The 22,041-nt window shown below is 37.4% G+C and overlaps 1 protein-coding gene across 7 annotated transcripts in view; it reads left to right on the top strand.

The window, feature by feature from the left end:
- SF3B1 (splicing factor 3b subunit 1) overlaps positions 1-22,041 on the top strand; it is a 61,748-nt gene that overhangs the window by 25,941 nt on the left and 13,766 nt on the right. For 4 of the 7 annotated variants that reach the window (XR_003004845.1, XM_024757388.1, XM_024757387.1 and 1 more), the window contains exons 3-10: positions 9,442-9,608; positions 10,949-11,053; positions 11,426-11,540; positions 13,379-13,458; positions 14,427-14,597; positions 18,516-18,753; positions 19,881-20,093; positions 20,349-20,470. Coding sequence is in view for 4 of the 7 variants with exons in the window: in XM_024757388.1 (XP_024613156.1) it covers positions 9,442-9,608; positions 10,949-11,053; positions 11,426-11,540; positions 13,379-13,458; positions 14,427-14,597; positions 18,516-18,753; positions 19,881-20,093; positions 20,349-20,470 (1,211 nt within the window). In the remaining 3 variants the exon portion in view is untranslated. Of the gene's footprint in view, positions 1-9,441; positions 9,609-10,948; positions 11,054-11,425; positions 11,541-11,593; positions 13,459-14,426; positions 14,598-18,515; positions 18,754-19,880; positions 20,094-20,348; positions 20,471-22,041 lie in introns of those variants that run through there. The other 3 variants (XR_003004847.1, XM_024757390.1, XR_003004846.1) reach the window with 3 other exon arrangements.

The following is a 22,041-nucleotide window of genomic DNA, read 5'->3' as shown; positions in this document are numbered from 1 at the left end:
GACAGTACCTCGTGCGTGATGAGTGCTGAATATTTTATCAACACTATTGAGAGATTAATTTATACCGTAAGTATTAAGGGTGTCACAGAAAGGGGACACAAACTTGAACGATTGGGTAGGTTTGGATACATCTGTTTGGCTAAGATAGGTGGGAAGAAGGACTTATATTTTGGGAACCTCCTGAGCTCAGAGGAGGAAATGTTAGGTTAGCATCAGATTAGGGAAGGCTTTGGACGCTGAGCTAGGTTTCGCTTTGGCCTTCGGATATCTACAGGATAAAGTGCCCTCCTCATCCTCCCAGGTAACAGATTACTTACGTGATTTAGGAAAGTCATTGGTTGCAGAGTGAAGGATGACCTAAAGGGAGTAAGGGCAACTTTTTAGGTTATTGAAGCAGTTGAGAGGAGGTCTTGAATGTGAACCTCAGTGGAGCAACTTTTTTTTTTTTTTTGGGCTGTGCTGCTCAACTTGCGGGATCTTAGTTATTGCACCAGAGGTTGAACACGGGCCACGTCAGTAAAAGTGCTGAGTCCTAACCACTGGACTGCCGGAGAACTCCCTGGAGAAACTTTTTACAATGTGTAATACTTGTTTAATTTTTGTCTTAGAGTTGTCTATCATGTTGCCTTTTTAAATAAAGATTATATAATCTTTTCTAAATAATGTTGCTGGTAAAGACATTGCTCTGTTGTACCTTATAATTTATTGTTAAATTAATGGCTGCATCAGTACTTTGTAATTGAGTCTTGTGAAGTAAGTAATATTGTCTTCAAACTGCAGTAGGTTATTGTTGTACCTTCCAATGTGGTTCTTTTCACAGACTATTACTTCCCATCATTGAACCAAACTGATAACTTTTTTTTTCGTGTTGTCATGTTCCTTTCAAATATTTCTGTTAAGATCAAGCCTGAACATCCTCTTTAACCAACCCAATTATTTTTTTATCCTGGGTCAGTGTGGCTTATGCTTTCCAGTGTTGAAATATAAAAAGAGCTGGACTTATTCAAGTCGAATATAATCCCTTTCTGCATGTTAAATTGTGTCAAGTGTATATAGTTATTAATGTGCATAATCTTGCCATTCAGCAGTTCTTCAGCTGTTGGTGATTTTGGCCCATGAGAGAATACACAGTTTTCTGTTCGGAAAGGAAAATAGATGGATTATCCAAAAATCCCATATATTGGCTTGTTTTGCCACTCTATCCCTTGAATGGATTTTGGGGGGCATCACAAGGCTGAAAAAGTTTTCTCCCTTAGTCTCTTGCTTGCAGAATGGCTTGGAATAATCATTTTGTTACTCTGAATCTTCTGAGATTTTTATTTTCCTGTGTCCAGAATAGTTACTGTTTTGGTTTTGTAGATATTCAGGATGAATGTTGCTAGTCAAAATAAAAAGGAAAAGAAATTGCTTAAAGATTTTGAAAAAAATTTTTCCTGTAGAATTATTTAAGAATTAATTTCATTGATATTAGTTAGGAATTAATCATTTAGGAACTGTTATCTGTAGTGTTTAGTAAAATAATTTACCGTATAGTTAGTTGTCCTAGTGGGGTTTTGTTGAAGGAAAAGATTGAGTGTTGGTATACAGAATATACTTTCTATTTTTCTGGATGTCTTTTGGAAGTCTCATATTTGAGAAATCCTTGCTCACCACCTGCTTCTGATTGGTGGAGATTAGATGTCACTTATCACTTACGGGCCAGACTGAAAGGTGTCAGTGAGTGATTAACATTCAAAGGCTGTGTCTGTGTAACACATAATGAACAGTAATTAGAACGTTGCAAATAATACAGATTAAAAATGAGGAATAAAGATGTATCAAGGAGGAGGAAGTGCTGCAAGCTGGACTTAGCAATGTGTGAGACAAAGAAGAAAGAAAAGGCACAGAAAGGGAAACCAGTAGAATGGAATTGGTGGGGAGCAGTTAAACAGGTGTATAAGATGTGACCAGTGGTGGTTTATCTCAGAGTTTGATATTTAGGTCTTAGTTTAAAATACAAACAGTAGGTTAGATGTTGCCCATCTTTTAAAAGACCCCTAGTTCCAGCAGTACTGTCTTTTGATGTCAAACTCAGTTCCCAGATAAAACATTTGATGTATTTATGTCAGAAAAATGTCTATAATTTAAAATTTTAAGTTATCACATTTTTTGGATTATAAAAGTAATACAGTAATTTTTAAGTAAATGAAAAATGGAAATTTATTTATTGAATGAATTGAGATTTCAAATGGGCCAGTTCATAAATTTATTCATTAATTCACAATTAATTTTTATCTCCTAGGGAAGGATTTGTTCTCTGATAGTTGAAAATATTCCTAGGATCAGAATTCCTCTCCAAAAAGAGGGGTTTCAATTGAATAATGACATTTATTTTTTGTAGATCATTGGAGCAAATTTAGTTTTTAAAATATATATTAACATTTAGAAGATTTTACGTTATCATCATTTGCAAGATCAGTAAGGCTGGAAAAGAAAGAAAATGACAAAGAAAAAGAATTGGAACTTTTAAGATTAAAGTTATTACGTAAAAGAACTTAAAAAAAACTCTGTTTATGTGTAGCAGAGGACTCCATTTCAGAGAAGAGAGAGCTTTTATTTTCTGTTGCATGGGGTCAGAGGGTGTGGTTTCAAAGGGTTAGAAGAAAGGAGAACCAAGAATGAGGAAAAAGGGAGAAACTTAAAACTACGCTTTTAAAAAATTTTAACTTTTTATTGAAAATTGAAAACATATACAAAAATAGAATAATAAAATAAACCCCCACGTTGTGCCCATCATCTAATCATCTTGCTTGAACAGTTGTAAAGGCAAGGCCACTTTTGTTTAATCTCTTCACTGGTCTTTTCCACCTTTCCCATTATTTTGAAGCAAATCCAAGATGTATCATTTTATCCATACATTTTTCAGTGTGTATCTCTAAAATGTAACAACTTTAAAAAATACCATTGTTGGGAGTTCCCTGGTGGTTTAGTGGTTAAAATTCTGTGCTTTCACTGCCGTGGCCCGGGTTCAGTCTCTGGTCGGGGAACTGAGATCCCACAAGCTGTGTGGCGTGGCCAAATAAGAAAAAAAAAAAAACCATTATTGCACCTAAAATTAATATAATAAAATATCCATCAGTGTTGGGAATCAAGTTCCAAATAAAGTTCATACATTGTGATTAGTCTTAAAATCTTTGTTCCTCCATCTCTTTTTCTTGCCATTAATTTGTTGCAGTATCTTTGTCCTGTAGAGTTTCCCACAGTCTAGAGGGAAAAGAGAAGATGGCAATAAAAACACAACTTTCTCTTAGACTCTCCCACCACTACTGCTGCAGTCAAGGTGTCAGTAGGCCCACAAGCAAGGGAAGCTCCAAGAATATTATTGGGTTTTGAAGTGAGCACAGTTCTGAAATCATACTTCAGCTTTAGGTTGGACTAGCCATGGCAAGGAGCTCTAACAAAGGACTTGGAAACTCAGGTGCCCGTCCCACTATAATTTTAATGGCGATGAATATAATCTCAAAATTTTCTAATAAGCTTAACTGCTACCTGAAATAGTTTTTTTTTTTTTTTTTTTTTTGAAATAGTTTTTTGTGTGTGTGTCATTTTTTTCTGGACTCCCAGTGATAGACATGCCTTAAAATACGAATACCAACTTAAGAAAAACCCCATTTTGACCCTGGTCAAAACCCCTTGACCGTTTACCCTCAAGGATCCTCCTTTAGTGAGGCTCTTTCAGGCTCTTTGGTAAATACAAGTCTAATACTTAACTAGTACTTTGATTTCTTGTCTAAGGCTTTTTTTTTTTAACCACTTCCAACTCTGGGTATTTGAAGGACTATGCATAATTTTAATTTTAGGATTCCAAGTCTGCTGTTAAGATAAGGAATCCCTGCTTTCTTTTTAAGTGTTCAGCATTAGTAACCAAGAGTCCTACTATAGAAGCCTCCTTCCCCCTCAGTAGACTTTACTGAAGATGGGGGTAGGGTTGGGTGGAGAACAGAAGTGAGGCTTTCATTCAGATAATCAGATAACTTAGAAATCCGTATTAGATGTTTCTACCTTCTGTTACCCTTTCTTTAACACCATAAAACTGTGGAATTTTATAATTTCACTTACCCCAGCTTTTCTTCATTTTACTTGTTCTCCTAATTCCTCTTCTCCATTTCATTTCTCAAAATTCTTCTGTTGTACAGAATAATTCAGTTCTCCTCTGTCCTTAAACTTGCTTAAGTAAACCAAGAGTTTGTGATAAAATGAAACAAATACTTGTTATAAGACCCGGCAATCCTGCTCATAGGTATTTACCCAAGTGGTATTAAAACCTGTGTTCACACAAAAACCTGTACACTGATGTTTACAGCAGCCTCTACAAACTCAAACAACTTGAATGCCCCATAGAGAATGGGTAAACACACTGTAGTACAATGGAATGCTACTTGGTAATAAAAAAGCACAAACTTGATGTGCACAACATGAAGCCTGGAATATTTATGGGTTTGGGTGGATTACAGTGCCAGCTCTTGGCAATCATATGTGTGGCCACTAGGAGGTCCTAGTCTATGGTGTCTAGCAGACTGTCCATTTTTTTTATTTTCACATCTGAATGTCTTGAATTACAGAGATGCTAAATTGGAAAGGGATTAGGTGGGAACAGATTAGCATAAACATTTCCTTCTTTGTTTGCCTCCTCAAGTCTTTTATTTAAAATTTTTTTTTTTCCTTTGGCTGTGTTGGGTCTTCTTGCTTTGTGCGGGCTTTCTCTAGTTGCAGCGAGTGGGAGTGGGGGCTGCTCTTCGTTGTGGTGGCTTCTGTTTGTTGTGGAGCACGGGCTCTAGGCACTCGAGCTTCAGTAGTTGTGGCACTTGGGTTCAGTAGTAGTGGCTTGCAGGCTTTAGAGTGCAGGCTCAGTAGTTGTGGCGCATGGGCTTAGTTGCTCCGTGGCATGTGGGATCTTCCCGGACCAGGGCTTGAACCCGTGTCCCTTGCACTGGCAGGGGGATTCTTAACCACTGTGCCACCAGGGAAGTCCACAAGTTTTTTATTTAATATCTTAGACCTCTGGTTATTCTTTTGAATATATTCCACCTCATTTTTTTTTCATACTTGGTATCAAGTCTTATGCGTTCATCGTTTGCTGTCAGAAATTATCTATTTGATTATTTTTAGTTCGTATTTTAAGAAAGTACAGGAATACCTGCATATCAGTAGCTGTAATTTAGTGTTAGCTTTGAAAGTAAGGAGTTAAAGACAACTTTTTTCTCTTTCCCAGTTTTTTATAAACCCTTGCTGGGAGAAAAATTAGAAAATTTACTTTTTTTTTTTTTTGCGGCACGCGGGCCTCTCACTGCTGGGACCCCTCCTGCCGTGGAGCACAGGCTCCGGACGCACAGGCTCAGCGGCCATGGCTCATGGGCCCAGCCGCTCCGCGGCATGTGGGACCCTCCCGGACCGGGGCAGGAACCCATGTCCCCTGCATCGGCAGGTGGACTTTCAACCACTGTGCCACCAAGGAAGCCCAGAAAAATTACTTTTAATGACTTCTACAGATTGAAAGTTACATTTTTATTATGACATATAATACAGGGAAGTGTAGGAAAAAATGTTGTGAACATAGTGTAACCCATTGCCCAGCTTTACCAATTCTTAATATTTTGCTGTATTCCACAAATTTTAATTTATTTTGGAAACAAAACAAAGTTACCTTATTTATGAACATATTGATACATTTGTTTGCTCATAAATATTTGATTGTATTATGTTTGGTATTTTGGCACAAGTTTTATTAAGAAATAATTACAGGGTTTTCTAGTTTTTAATTCTGTCACTTGTGTAACTGCTGAGTTTTGTGGAATCTATTGTAATTTTGTGGATAACACGATTTTTGTAAATGTGCTGCAGTTTACAATGCAAAACAAAATCCACTAACTTTTTGGACTTTAATCCATACAGATAAAGATACAGAAATAGTAACTGGTTGAACTATATACATAACCTGTTGAAATTTAGTAATGAACCTCGCCCTCAGAATTTAACCATGAACAGCTGCCTAGCCCCATTTGATTCAATAAGTATCCAGTCACAGTTCATACAGGCTTTATACAAATGCTAATTCAATATTTGTGTACCTTTGTAAGAAAACTGTTGCTAATCAGTAAGGACATAAAATCAGTAGGTAAAATTCAGTAGATGAAAGTAGTTCTGAATAAATATATTATCCAAGAAAGGATAATAGCTATTGAAAACTTATAATGGAAAAGTTCTTTAGAAGGAAAATAAAACTGTGATGTGTTGGTGGGGCAGAACACTGCACAATGATAGGTGTGGTGTGATGCAGTTTTTATGAAACAGTTCCCCTTCCTGGTTTTTTAGTTGTATGTGACCTAGAAGAAAGTATAAAATTGGTGATTCTGGTGAGAGTGGGCTGGGGCTGGAAATGGAGGGATGATGGGCTAGGTATGAGTTTCCTGGGGCGTTTATTAATAATGTGGAAGCCTGGGCTCATACATTGGAGGTTCTGATTTAGTGTGTCTGAGGCTTAGGAGTCTGTCCTTGTAACAGGTGCCCCAGGTGATTTCGATGTAAGTGGTCAGTAGACCACACTGATGCTGTAGAGGGGAGATGGCATACTATTTGGCTGGCCTGATTGACCCGTTTATGTTTCTTGCCTGGATCCTGATGGCGGTAGCATTTGTGGTTCTTAAAAAGAACCTATTTACTTAAAAGTGATACATGTACCTAGTGGTTGGAAGAAAAAAAAAAGCTTCATACATTGCTGAAATGGAAATGCTCAAAAAAGGAAAAAATGAAGGGTAGATCTCCACTCACCCTTTAGCCAATCTACTAATCCCTGAGAGGTTTCCTTGTATTATACCGGGGAAAAAGTGTTCCTAGGGGGTGAGGGAAGGGAGCAAATACGGGTTAAAACTTACATATATATATATATGTATAAATACTTAAAACAGAAGCAACAGTAGAGAGAATAGTAAAATGAATCAGCCAGCTCAAGTGAGGATATTTCTGTTTGTGATTAATCGTGGTGGAGGTCCCTGGCTGCCTGTGCTGCTGTAACAGTTTTGAAGGGAGAAATGCAGGAAAAATGCGTGGTGCTGGCGGTGCTGTGACACAGTATAAAAATTTTGAGATGTGTTTACAAACTGGGACTGCTAATTTCAGTGTTAACCCTATTGCGTTATATTGAGTTTCTGAGACTTGCTCCCACAAGCTGTGCCTCCGACTAGATAATGTTATTACATTTTCTACTTTAAACCACACCCCATCTTGAGGAACTAGAGAAGGTTTTCTCCCTTAGCTGGGGGAGGGGGTTGGGCATTTGTGCCACTTGAATTTTTTCCTTTTGGTCCTTGCAAACTAGTAAATGAGCTTTTAAAAGCTTTTTAAATGACTTAATTCAGTTGAAGGTAATGAGCTAGCACAAGCTAGCACAAATTGAAACATCGATTTGTTAGGCCACAGATCACTGGCAGTAGAAACTCTTTTTCTTTACACGTGTATATGTTATTCATATTATTAAAATGAAACGTTAGTTTGTAATTTAAAGTTATCTGTTGTCTGGAAAGACTTAAAAAAAGGTTGGAAGACTAGTCAGTATTCAAAGGAGACTGAAGAGACATGACAACTAAATGCAATGTGTGGTTCTTGATAGGATCATGGATCAAAGAAGGGACCATCTATGAAGGATGTTACTAGGACCATTGGGGAGATATGAAACTGGATTGTATTTTAGATGATGTCATATCTAGGTTTAATTTCTTGAGCTGTTAATACTATTGTGGTTATGTAGGAGAATGTTCTAGATCTGGAAATACATGCTGAAATATTAGGGGTTTTAAATGGTTTAGAAAAGTTGCATGTACACACGTTATTTGTTTTATGTCTTATATACATAAACAGTTGATGAATGTAAGTGAAGAGAGTGGGTGTTCATTGTACTGCTTTAATTTTTTTCAGTCTTGAAAAATTAAAAAAGCAGTTGAAAAGAGTTGATACTTCATTCACCACATTTGCATCTTTTTTTTTTTTTTTTGGCTGCTTTGGGTCTTCATTGCTGTGCATGGGCTTTCTCTAGTTGCGGCGAGTGGGGCTTATTCTTTGTTGCAGTGCACAGGCTTCTCGTTGGGGTGGCTTCTCGTTGCAGCACATGGGCTCTAGGCGTGTGGGCTTCAGTAGTTGTAGCACATGGGCTCAGTAGTTGTGGCTCCCGGGCTCCAGAGCTCAGGCTCAGCAGTCGTGGCTCATGGGCTTAGTTGCTCCACGGCATGTGGGATCTTCCCAAACCAGGGGTCGAACCCGTGTCCCCTGCATTGCAGGCGGATTCTTAACCACTGCGCCACCAGGGAAGTCAACCATGTGCATCTTCTGAATGTCAGACCTATGGCTAGACACGGTGTTTGGGGAGTGAGACATGGCAAGAGTTAATTCATTCATTGAATGCTTAAGTGTTTCATGCTCATTATGTCCTTCAGTCCTTAAAACAAAACTTTATGTTGTAGGAAACTGAGATACATAGGTTAAATAACGTATTAATTAGCAGAGAAAGAGCCTTTGAAGGCATACATTTTGAGTCTAAAGCTCAGACTCTTTTTTTTTTTTGCGGTACGCGGGCATCTCACCGCTGTGGCCTCTCCCGTTGCGGAGCACAGGCTCCGGACGCGCAGGCTCAGCGGCCATGGCTCACGGGCCCAGCCGCTCCACGGCATGAGGGATCTTCCCGGAGCCGGGCACGAACCTGCGTCCCCTGCATCGGCAGGCGGACTCCCAACCACTGCGCCACCAGGGAAGCCCAAGCTCAGACTCTTAATCATAAATCTAATGTGATGGTGGTTGCAGCCAAACTGTGTAGGGCTCTGTATTACGTGTTTAAGAATTTAGATTTTATCCTTTATTGTTTTGCTGTTGAAGATGTTTAGGACATCACCTAGGAGCTTGTTAGGAATGCAGAAACTTGGGTCTGATATGATATAGGCCTACTGCATTCTAACAAAATCAGAACGTGTAGATGATTTGTTGCCCGTTTAAGTTTGCGAACCACTCTCCACAGTACTGTTTTTACCTTTCTGGTAGTGTTGAGTTTAAATAATCTTGAGTGTTGTACTTGGTCCCTTAATCAACATTAACAGTATTATTTTTTCAAGCAGGAAAAGCTTAGAATTCAGCGGTAGTATAATGAACTTTGGTAACCCATTCTTAAGGTGAGAGTAACTTGTAGTTGGTGAAGTAGTAAGCATCTCCTCTGTGTGCATAAGTATTGTCTGTTGGGTGGAGATGTATTAAATTTATTAAAAATCAATACTTTGTATAGTTACTCTAACCCCTTATGGAATGATTATTTTGAAGTTTCTGTGTTTAGAAGAGTTTTTGATAATACTCAGTAGAAAAATGCATTGTGTTGAGTGCTCTTTGGAAAATGAGATTAAGAAGATTTTATTAATTTTGTTATAGATATTGAAGCACAGATTCGAGAAATTCAAGGAAAGAAGGCAGCTCTTGATGAAGCTCAAGGAGTGGGCCTTGATTCTACAGGTTATTATGACCAGGAAATTTATGGTGGAAGTGACAGCAGGTTTGCTGGATACGTGACATCTATTGCTGCAACTGAACTTGAAGATGTAAGTTACAAAGTATATAAACAGTCCAAGCATTATTTTGAAGGAGAGCAAGAAATATAAAGGAATCTTCCGTTTTGAGTCATCTGGTTTAATCTGGGGAGACATCTTGGAGATTGGGAGATCTTCCTTTGGGAGGATAAAACTGTCGAAAGCGTCCTTCTCTTCTAAGAAACTTCTGGAAGTGCTCAGTTCTGAATCTTTATTAAAGCTAGTTTATCCAGCAAAGCACCTGGAAATCATTAACCATTGTAAAGTAAATCCTTATTGTTACCTACTGAGCTCTATCTAGAGTAGCCCAGTGAGAAGTGACTTCATTTTAAACAGCCGTCTGTGCTTGTGACTTTTGATTTCTGACTTGTTTCCAAAAAACTTGGTGCTGTTTTTTCCCCCCTTGACATCTTAACATGAGTGGACTGTTTCTTGTTACTCATATTAATGGGCTTTTCATGCCTAGTTTAGTTACTCTGAAGGGGGACTTGCCTCTCATTTTGAAATACATCTCTTAAAGTGTTTCCATATATTCCACATAGCTTATACTTTGTCACACCATTTTCAAACATCCAAATTTGGTGAAATAGCTGATCATTTTCGTGTGGTTCAGTAATCTATGTACATAGATTATGAAACTTGTTATTTTTATGAAATTCAAGCCATATTTAATTTTATGGTTAGAACTTTTTTTTTTTAAGAAAAATTTTAAAGTTCCAAAGGCAAAATTTCTAGAAGCTGATCAGTCTTATATTTGCATTATCGTACCTGAATGGTAAGAGGCAGTGATGGCTCTGTGTTCTAGACGCTGAGCGGGAAGTTGTCATTTCATTTTTGAATAAAATTAATGAGGTGTTAAGATCTTCTTGAGATCCATCCATTGTTGCACTTCTTACCTTAGTAAAATAATAGTATAACATTGTTCTGTTTAAACCTACTATTAGGGAAATAAATACGTTTACAATTAATTACATTTTACTTGTTTCTGTGGTTAAATCATGTTTTTTAAAAAAAGAGTTAAAAAGACAAGGAAACTGGAGAGTTCTAAATAAGCTGTTTGTATTTTCCAAATTTGAAAACAAATTTCATCATGCGCTCTGTGAGAAGATGAAATGCTCAGGTTTTTCTAGTCCATACCTACTTTATTTACAGAAAGGATTCCTTGTTTTGTATTTTTAAAAGAATATAGAGAACTAAATTTCTTTATTAACTTTTTGAGTTGAAAAAAAACCCTAAGTGTTAACAAGTTTCATCACGTTGTCTTTTGATTTCATATTGAATCTTTGTGTGTTCTTTCTAGTTTTTAAGTTCTGACGTTTTTGTTTGTGGCTTTCTGGGGGCATTCGTTGCAGGATGACGATGACTACTCATCATCTACAAGTTTGCTTGGTCAGAAGAAGCCAGGATATCATGCCCCTGTGGCATTGCTTAATGATATACCACAGTCAACAGAACAGGTGACTTTTTTTTCTTTTTTAAGTTAAAACCAAAGTTTATTCAGCTAAAGAAAACTGAACATCTCAATTCCAATGGAAAGTCACATATTTTAGGAATCAAGTTATTACAGTGTCTGAGGAGAGTTGATTTGGGAGAATTAGAAATAGTAGTTTATTTCAAAAAGGTGATCATTTCATGAAGGATTGAACTATGGAAATTGTCTCATTTCCATATGCCTTATTTTTTCACATTAGCATTTATCTGAAAAATGATACATAATATTAGGTATTTATTAAACATTTTTACATGTTTTATAATGTTCTCATTTTTGTTTGTGACATTCTCTTTGGTTATTTAATAAGTGAGTGTTAAGTGAGACATACTCTTTTCAGTATGATCCATTTGCTGAGCACCGACCTCCGAAGATTGCAGATCGGGAAGATGAATACAAAAAGCACAGGCGGACCATGATAATTTCCCCAGAGCGTCTTGATCCTTTTGCAGATGGTAATTCTTTCCCACTTTTCTATAAGTATTCAGAAATTTATTTGTGTTAAGTTGTCTTTAGCCCTTTGATTTTTTTTGGCATGCTTATGAATTTGCTTTTCTTTTTAAAAATCCCCCTTATAGATTTGTATAGATTTGGTTGAAGTCACAGATGCCATATTCTTCATCTTTATAATGCCAGTTTTCTTTCCAGGTAGAAGGACAAGAAACTAATGAGCCAATGCCATAGAAACGCAAAGGGTTAAAGGTTTTTCTTTTACTTTTGTTTTGGGTACGCTTTCTTTACTTTGAACAAATGTGTTTTTCTGCTCAAAATACTTTCAAATTATTGAAAGTTTTCATTCCAAGTCTTAGATTTTTAGGATTGTTACTTTTGAGAAACTGTTTCCACATTAGAGCTCCCCTCATATTGCTCTAAATATAGTTTAGTAAATGCACCTACTTTGCTCTAAGCATACTTAAAGTTAAAACAAAAGTATGTATACAAAGACTTTGATATTTTTAATAGTTGGAGTCTGTTTTGCTAATTTTAGTGTGCAGGTCAGCACAAGGGGCATAGTGAGCCTGATGGAAGCTTTCCTCAGGTGAGTGAGTTTCAAGATCAAAGTTAGGTGCCTGTTTCTTAAAATTAGATTCTGCTGCAGGTTTACAAATTAGACTTTCAGCCTGCATGAATTATTAGGGATATTCTTTTTTTTACTTGCATAATTGTAATTGATTTAAACATGTATGTCAGAATTCACAGGCCCATACTAACTGTCCTTAATTTCTTTCCTACAGCAGTACTGCTATATGCCAGTCCTGTCTGCATTCTTAAGGGTGCAGTTCAACACATCCTCTCTAGATTATGGTGAAAAAGTATTCCAAAGGAAGTCTTATCAGAGATAGTGTCAGAAAGAATGACACTACCAATTGGGCATGATCTTCAGCATAGGAAATGTCTTAGACCTTTATTAGTTTTTCCTAAATTGTGATGCTATACTACTTGTATAGCTAATTATCACATTTCTAAAACGTAGTGTGCCTCTGTGAATCTTGTTATATATTGTTTGGGCTTCTTTAAGATATTTTGAAGTTTGAAAAGCAAATACTGAAACTTTAGCCAAGAGACTAACACATCTCTTTGTACACCACTTTTTTTCTGTATGCATCATAATAACTGGTAGAAGTAATATATTTCAAGTAATATGTTTCCAGTTGTTATTTATACTTTCTAAGAAAATAAAAATATGTTTCTGGGTCAACAAAAAGTAAAAATCATGAAGCCCTTTTTAGTAACATGACATCAGAATAAGATTAGAGGTATATTTTTAAAAATCAGATTTTCTAAACTATAACTGTTTTAGAACATTGTATGAAGAACTTATCTAGTCATAGTTACTTGTAGTCAGGATTTTAACAGCTTGCAACAGGTAATGTTTTGAATATAAATATCTTTCCAAAGTGTTACTAATGGTAAAGAGATAATTTTCTAGGCTTCTATTCTGCTGCTTGAAGTCAGAACTGCTGATGGAGACAAAGGCACGAAAGTGTACGTATTCCGGATTAGCAACCCAGGAACCCATCACTTCTGAAGACTCTAAACTGTGCTGTCATTTTGTTTTTATATGCATTAAAATATTTGTTTTAAACTGCTGTAGATATGTTTGTGTTCAAACAGGTTAAATTGATCAGCAAACTCAATAAAAAGTAAGATGTGTAATTATTAAAGTTTTCCATCAAAAAATAAATTAAATGATTATGGAATAATGTAATATTAGAGCAGGGCAGATAAATCAGTTGAACCTAATTATCTTTTATTTATTGTACTCTTGTCCTGTTGCTGTTCTTTTCTGCAGGAGGGAAGACCCCTGATCCTAAAATGAATGCTAGGACTTACATGGATGTAATGCGAGAACAACATTTAACTAAAGAAGAGGTCTGTGAACCTGCTTTTTATTTTAATGGTCTTGAAAGTATGTAAAGAAAGTTGAGATTAAGAGACTTTCATGTTTCCTTTTTATTTGCTGCACAAGTAATATTTTAACATTATTAATAAAAATTAAGTTGAGAAAGAACCTTATTCAAAATTCTAACACCTCCCAAATTAAGCTTTTCATATTTCTATACTGTCCTTTTCTAGTGCCTGGCCCCTTGGCCACATGTATATGCATATATATCTTACAGTGGATATATCTGGGGGTGGATTGATGGTGTGTGCCTGAAGTCAGTGTGTAAGGGAAAAGTCAAAGAGTAAAATCATTTTTTGAAAAGCCTCTAATTCTTCCATAAAATTTAGTTTGAATATGGGTGGCGAATTCTAACGAATTCCTGCTGGCCTGCAGAGATTGCGGTGTTTTGTTTTAATAGTTAATTTTCATAACTTTATTATAAATATATAATAGATTTGTTTGTTGGATGAATTAAATGCGGTAATGGAACCCTACTTTAAAATCATAGGCTAAATAAATGTGTATATTTTGTGACTATATTATATATAATATTTCATACTTATAACAAAATTTTGAAAATTTCACTTTTATTACTTTTCTAACTTATTACATAGTCTTAATTACTATTTATATGAGTTTTATGTAAAACCGTTTTTCACTGGAAGCATTTTGGTTCACGACCATTGACTGAAGATTTTACTTCATTAACTGTATATAAAGCAGTGCGCTCTACGTAATAAATTCTGTATTTGCTCATCTATTGTGCGGAAAGACAGTATATAAAACTTGAAAATACAGGAAAGAGAGGGAAAATAAGGAATGGGTCCACCAGTAGCATAGAAAGGAGAATGAGTGAAAAATAAAATGGCATTATATAGAAATGACTCTGCTAATGATATAAGAATATATTGAAAATGTTTTAAAGATGCTCACTGTTCATTCAAATATTTTTCAGAGAGAAATTAGGCAACAGCTAGCAGAAAAAGCTAAAGCTGGAGAACTAAAAGTCGTCAATGGAGCAGCAGCATCCCAGCCTCCCTCAAAACGAAAACGGCGTTGGGATCAAACAGCTGATCAGACTCCTGGTGCCACTCCAAAAAAGCTATCAAGTTGGGATCAAGCAGAGGTAATTTCTTTTTTTTATTTTTTATTATTACTATTTTAAATTTATTTTTCTCATGGAATATATTAGTCTGCTTTTGTTGACACAACAAGATAACCACAGACTGGGTAGCTTAAACAGAAGACATTTTCTCACAGTTCTGGATCAAGGTGCCAACAGGGTTAGTGTCTGGTGAGAGCCCTCTTTCCGGCTTGCACACATCTGCCTTCTTGCTGTGTCCTCAAGAGGCCTTTGCACACGTGGAAAGAGCGAGGGAGCTCTGGTGTCTCTTTTCCTATAAGGACACCAGTCCTATCAGATTCATGTCCAACCTTGTGACCTCATTTAGCCTCATTACCTCACTAAAGGTCCAATCTCCAAGTACAGTTACAGTGAGGATAAGGGCTTCGACATGACTTTTGGTGGAGACATAGTTTAGTTCATAACATGGGGTAAAGGAATGTTCCTTTTGGAATATTAATTATACATATGTAAGTATGTCACGTTATGTGGAGGTTGAGTATAACAGTGGTCTTCCTCATTTTTTAGATGGATTATTTAAGTCTCTGACCACAGGTGTCAGATACATAATGCTACCACGTTTCCTTCGTCAGTTGATTTTCCTAGAAACTTTTTTTTTGGTGGTAAAATGTATATAAAATTTACCATTTTTAACCATTTTTAAGTGTACAATTCGGTGGTATTGATGACACAGTGTGTGTCAACTACCACCATGATTTATTTTCAAAACTTTTTCATCACTTCAAGGAAACTCTGTGATCATTAAGCAATAACTCTGTCCCCCTCCCTTTCAGATGACTTTTTTATGCTTTTCTCTGTAAAACCTGTAGTACCTCCTTAGCTGCTGCTTTTTTGGGGGGCGTGGGGTGGGGTGGTTCGCGGGCCTCTCACAGTTGTGGCCTCTCCTGTTGTGGAGCACAGGCTCCGGACGCGCAGGCTCAGCGGCCATGGCTCACGGGCACAGCCGCTCCGCGGCATGTGGGATCCTCCTGGACCAGGGCACAAAGCCGTGTCCTCTGCATCGGCAGGCGGACTCTCAACCACTACGCCACCAGGGAAGCCCAGCTGCTTCTTTTTTAGTTTATGACTTTGCTCTCTATTTCCCTCTTACCCCAAGTAAGAACAATTAAAAAGAAAAAAGTATACATATTCCCACTGTGAAATCTACTGGTATGCCTGTATTATATTCTCATCTTTGCTTTTCCTTCTCTTATAATGTGAACTATTGGTACAGGTTGACCATCTAAAGCTAACCCATCTGCTTATGTGCCATTTCCCATCTCTTATTACTCAAGGGCTCTCATGTAACATCAGTTTTTTTCTCTGTACTCTAGGTTATTATCATGAGCAAACACATTTTACTGATCTTCATCTTTAAAAACAAAATACCACAAGAAATCTTCTCTTGACCATAATTTCCCCTTCCAGCTACCATCCCATTTCTTGCTCTTTTTACCACAGAATGCTTTGAATGAGTTGTGTATCTGTACTTGTGCTCTGGTGCTTTTGCCTGCACTGCTCCACCAAATCCTCTTTTGTCAAGATGACTTAGCCTCCTCGTTGCTAAATCCAAAGATAAGTCTCAACCCTCATATTACGCAGCATATCAGTAGCATTCGACATTCTTTGATACCCTCTTAAACCCAAAAAAAAATTTATTTATTTATTTATTTATTGGCCGCGCCTCATGGCATGTGGGATCTTAGTTTCCCAACCAGGGATTGAACCCACGCCCCCTGCTTGAAAGTACAGTCTTAACCACTGGACCACCAGGGAAGTCCCTTGGTACCCTTTTCTTTCCTAGCCTCTGAGCTTCAGTCTTTCTTGATTCTTGTAATACTCACCTCAGTGACTGCTACTTTTTAGTCTTGTTTGCTGGATCTTCCTCAGCTTCCTAAAATTTGGGGTACTCTAATGCTAAGTCCTCAGGTCTCTTTTGCATCTAAACCAACTCCCTAGGTTCTCACTCATATCTTTACATACTGTCTTTATAAGACAACTCCCAAATTTACAAATCCATCCATACTTCTCTGTTCCTCAGACCTGACACATTTACTTTGATGTGTATTTGATAGGCATTTCAGAATCAGTATTTATAATGGATTTTCTGTACTCACTCCCTCCAGCCTGCTCCCATGTCTGTTGGCTCAAACCAAACCCTTAGAAATCATTTCAGGATCATCCTATACTCCTCTTATTCTCTTCCCTGGCATCCTATCCACAAATGCATTTTGTTGGCCCGACCTTTAAATATATTCAGGATCTACCCACTTTTCATGACCCCACCACCCTAGCCTAAGTCACTGTTGACTCTAGCATAGGCTACTGCAGATTTATTTACAAATAAGGAAAAATGTGTCAGGCCATGGCATTGTTTTCCCAAACCCAGAATTGAGATACACTAAACCTAGCACATAATTTCCAAACAGTTTAGTTTTAGATCTTGAGGACTCTCCATTTGCTTGCTGATATATGAGAGGATTTGGTTCTGTATAATATGTTATTACTAACTTAAATTCTGTGGTTGACATTCAGTGCAAATTTTAAAAACTGACATTCAGTGCAAATTTTAAAAATAGAGAAAGAGAAACTTGTCCTTTTGGTATCTGTTTAACTGAAAAGGAGACCCAAGAGTTGATGTCTATCTCATAAAAGCTGTAGAGATTCAGACCATGTTTTCTTTCACACTTCTCATTTAACACAACTCCATCTTAATTATGATTGTGGGAATTACAGCGGATACTAGGAAGCATCTTTTCCTCCCTGATTGAGCAGGAAGAGCAGTTGCTGAAAATGAGACTTTTGAACAATTTATGTTCTTTACTCATCTAATTGAGAATTTCTCAACCCTGGGTAATATATAGAATCTTTTTTTTTTTTTTCTTTTGCGGTACGCGGACCTCTCACTGTTGTGGCCTCTCCCGTTGCGGAGCACAGGCTCCGGACGCGCAGGCTCAGTGGCCATGGCTCACGGGCCCAGCCGCTCCGCCGCACGTGGGATCTTCCCGGACCGGGGCACGAACCCGTGTCCCCTGCATCGGCAGGCGGACTTTCAACCACTGTGCCACCAAGGAAGCCCTATATAGAATCTTTTGAAAGGAAAAAATACTGAGTCTTATTTGCAAACATAAAGCTAAATAGAACTCTTGGGTTGGATAGAGCATCTAACTTTAAAAGAAATATGTAAAAGTATACTACAAAACTTACAGAATTATTTAAATACAGATTTTGTTTTGCTTCACTAATTCACCTGCTGTTTTTCATATGATATTATCTGCACTCGGCAGGTTCTTTTGCTTTCATACTGTCTGATGTCCTACATTGCTCACTACTTGTCTCTATTCAACTACCATGGAACCTTCAGTCATTTAAGTCAACTTCTAATCTTTTTTCACTAATCTTGCCAGCATCAGAGCAAGAGTATTATAGATGTGATTATAAATATAACCTCTTCTCAGGGATTTGAAATAATGTCGCAGTATCTAGTTATAATTACCCAGGTGATCCAAAACATGCTTAAATTAATTAAACACACACAAAATTGAACAAAAACAAAAATATTCTTAGTGGGAACTCATGAGTCTCTGTCTCTAAGCCCCAGTTTTGAGATGTGCTGGTATAATTAAAGGTGAAATTTTTGAGATCTTGACAGAGAAACCTTAATGTTTTCCCAAAGTTACGGAGCTATTAGTGGCATAACCAAAATACATTGTTTTTTAAATTAGGGCTTTTTTCATTGCTCCAAATTAAATCTTTAAGTTATTTTTTGTCATAAACATATTTGCTAGAAAGTAGGTATCTTTTAAGCAGAAGGATAATCTATTCTCTTAATCATGAACTAAAACATTTTTTTTGTTTGCTTAGCAGGTTTTCTAATTTTTATGTGGGTGTATGAAATAAATTTTTTTTTGCTCTGTTAAGACCCCTGGACATACCCCTTCCTTAAGATGGGATGAGACACCAGGTCGTGCAAAAGGAAGTGAGACTCCTGGAGCAACCCCAGGCTCAAAAATATGGGATCCTACACCTAGTCACACACCTGCGGGAGCTGCTACCCCTGGACGAGGCGATACACCAGGCCACGCGACACCAGGCCATGGAGGTGCAACTTCCAGTGCTCGTAAAAACAGATGGGATGAGACCCCCAAAACAGAAAGAGGTACTTCTAGTGGAGTTTGGGTGTGTGCTTGGGTAAAATGTTGATTTGATGAGTGGTATGTTTATGGCCAAAATCTGTTCTCTCTGGTCCTAGGAAGACAGATAAACAGGTGCTTTTGGGACAGGTAAAGAACTGAGCAGATGATATACCTAATTCTTTTCCCTTCTTGAAGAGGTTTAAGATTTATTTTAGGAATAACATTAGAAGAAAGTAAAGTTTGTAGGCCATAACCTCTTTTTTATTGTAGTATAATATATATAACATAAAATTTACCATTTTAACGATTATAAGTGTACAATTCAGTGACATTAAGTATATTCACAGTGTTGTGCAACCATTACCTTTATTCATTTCTAGAACTTTGTTATCATCCCAAACAAAAACTGTACCCATTAAGCAATAACTTTCCATTCTTACTTCTCCCAGCCTTTGGTTACCTCTCATTTACTTTCTGTCTGTGTAAATTTGCCTAAATACCTTGTTTTTTGTGTAAACTCTCTAAAGCTGTATTTCATTAACTGTTCATGAGATTAGCGTTGGGAAGTTAAGATTTAACATTACATCTGCTATATTAAAATTTTATAAAGAACTTTTAATGATTGGGCAGAGTGCTTAACATGTAATGTAGGGAATTCCCTGATGGTCCAGTGGTTAGGACTCAGTGCTTCCACTGAAGGGGCCCGGGTTCCATCCCTGGTCGGGGAACTAAAACTAAGATCCCACAGGCTGCACGGCACAGCCCAAAAAAACCCGGAAAAAAATACAATGGATGAGAGAGGCAGTATAGAATTGTACATGCAGAGTAATCTCACTCCATGGAGAAATGAAAGGTGGCCCAAGATACATAAAGTGGCTGTCTATGGGTTGTGATGTTGTGGGTAGTTGAAAAAATCCTTTGCTCTGTTTTCCTGTTCCTCGATGGTTATCATTTATTGTTTTTGTAATCCGTGGAAAAGATACAGTCAAGGAGAATAAATATGAAATGAAACATTAAAACTTAAATGTGTCTCCACTTTAGGAATATCCTGTTTCTGAAGTTGATCAGTTTAAGTATATTAGTTGTCTGAAAATAGTCATTTTTTGACAGTGGTTAAAATTTTAGGCTTATTCACTCCTTTTCTTTAAAGATACTCCTGGACATGGAAGTGGATGGGCTGAGACTCCTCGAACAGATCGAGGTGGAGATTCCATTGGAGAAACACCAACTCCTGGAGCCAGTAAAAGAAAGTCACGTTGGGATGAAACACCAGCTAGTCAGATGGGTGGAAGCACTCCTGTTCTGACTCCTGGAAAGACACCAATTGGCACGCCAGCCATGAACATGGCTACCCCTACTCCAGGTAGAAACTTTATCATTGGAAATAATTTTTTCCCCTTGTTAGTATTTTGAATTTTTTCTTTGTGGTTTTTCTGTGTGCCATTAATGCATATTTTTAGCAAGAATAACAGGATGTAAAAAGAAGTCTTGGTTTGAGTTTATAATGTAAACAATTAAATGTTAGAATGGATTTTAACTATCTTATATCCCAAGGATCTGTGTAATGATAAAAGTCTTGCACTACATAGATTGTTATAGAAATTTGCTTTTTTGGTAGGTCACATAATGAGTATGACTCCTGAACAGCTTCAGGCTTGGCGGTGGGAGAGAGAAATTGATGAGAGAAATCGCCCATTGTCTGATGAAGAATTAGATGCTATGTTCCCAGAAGGATATAAGGTAAAAACAGTGAATGAGTGTGGTGGTTTTTAGGATAGGGATTTTTTTTTGGCCACGCTGCGTGGCTTGCAGGATCTGAGTTCACCAACCAGGGATCGAACCCGGGCCCCGGCAGTGAAATTTCCGAGTCCTAACCACTAGACTGCCAGGGAATTCCCTGGATTTTATTTTAAATATTCTTTGAAAATACTAACTGGTCAAGTTTGCATTGGCCTTGCTCAGATTTACTACTGCCGTTTCATTCTTTAGCTGTTTCCAGGTATATTTCATTTCCAACATTAGATCATGGTTATTTTACTTGGTGTCTCACGAAATCTTGTGTATTTAGTTCATGGGTTGCCAGTGGACACAAAGAATGTTATGTTCTCTCTTTACCATAGCAACTTGAAGTTCATTTTGAACTATAAAATCTTCTAGGTACCTGTTATTCAAGGACCTTTTGCTGGTCTAAAAGTGGTCATATAGCTGATGTTATAACCAGGGCTGGAATTCCCTAAGTCATTTTGATGGCCTTTACAGAGCCTTTTCTGCCAATGCCTATTGCTTTTTTAACAGTTTTTATGTATGTATTTCCCCCTACCCCCTCATTAGGTTTGTATTAGAGTATTTGTTTCAAGTATGCATGACCGTACTGCTTTATAACTTCTCGTACCCTCCGTGTAATGCTGTGGGTATAGTCACTCTCCAGCCTACTATTGACTGGCTAAGTGTCTGTCACAATTGCATTCATTGATTGGTGTATCAATAGGAGGGGGAAAATCCTCCTTTGTGAATCTTTTTTTTTTCTAATACAAGTTTTTTTCTTTTTTTTCCTAAGAGGATAGTCATTACATCTTTTTTCTTTTTAAAATTTATTTATTTTTGGCTGCATTGGGTCTTCATTGCTGCGCGTGGGCTTTCTCTAGTTGCGGGGAGCAGGGGCCACTCTTCGTTGCAGCATGTGGGCCTCTCACTGCAGTGGCTTCTCCTGTTGCGGAGCATGGGCCCCAGGTACGCAGGGCTTCAGCAGCTGCAGCACGTGGGCTCAGCAGCTGTGGCTCGCGGGCCCTAGAGCACAGGCTCAGCAGCTGTGGTGCAGGGGCCCAGCTGCTCCGCGGCATGTGGGATCTTCCCAGACCAGGGCTCGAACCCATGTCCCCTGCAGTGGCAGGTGGATTCCCAACCACTGCGCCACTAGGGAAGCCCTCCTTTGTGACTCTTGAGTGAATTTTTTGGGTTTAGTCAAATGTTGTGTATTTACAGGGCTTTGGTGAATATTTTGGTTTTAGTTTTTTATGCAGTCACTCATTTTTGTAGAACGACTTAAATATTAAGATTTGTTTTTGTAGAGATTTACATGAATTTTTAATTTATTACTAAAATATAATATTTTATACATTATGTGCACTTTGAGCTTATTTCCATTTATATGACATTGGTTCACCAACATGTTTATATAGACTAATGTTTGAAAGTGATCAGAATTTGTAAGCCCACTTCGTGTATCCTCATTTCCCCACACTTGTAATACACTTAATTTAAATTTGATGAGAAATAGTAATGCTTGTATATTTTAAACTTATAAATAAGAT

This window comes from Neophocaena asiaeorientalis, unplaced genomic scaffold (assembly GCF_003031525.2).
Source record: "Neophocaena asiaeorientalis asiaeorientalis breed wild unplaced genomic scaffold, Neophocaena_asiaeorientalis_V1.1 scaffold246, whole genome shotgun sequence".
Taxonomy (NCBI): domain Eukaryota; kingdom Metazoa; phylum Chordata; class Mammalia; order Artiodactyla; family Phocoenidae; genus Neophocaena; species Neophocaena asiaeorientalis.
This window is presented reverse-complemented; position numbering and strand designations above follow the sequence as displayed.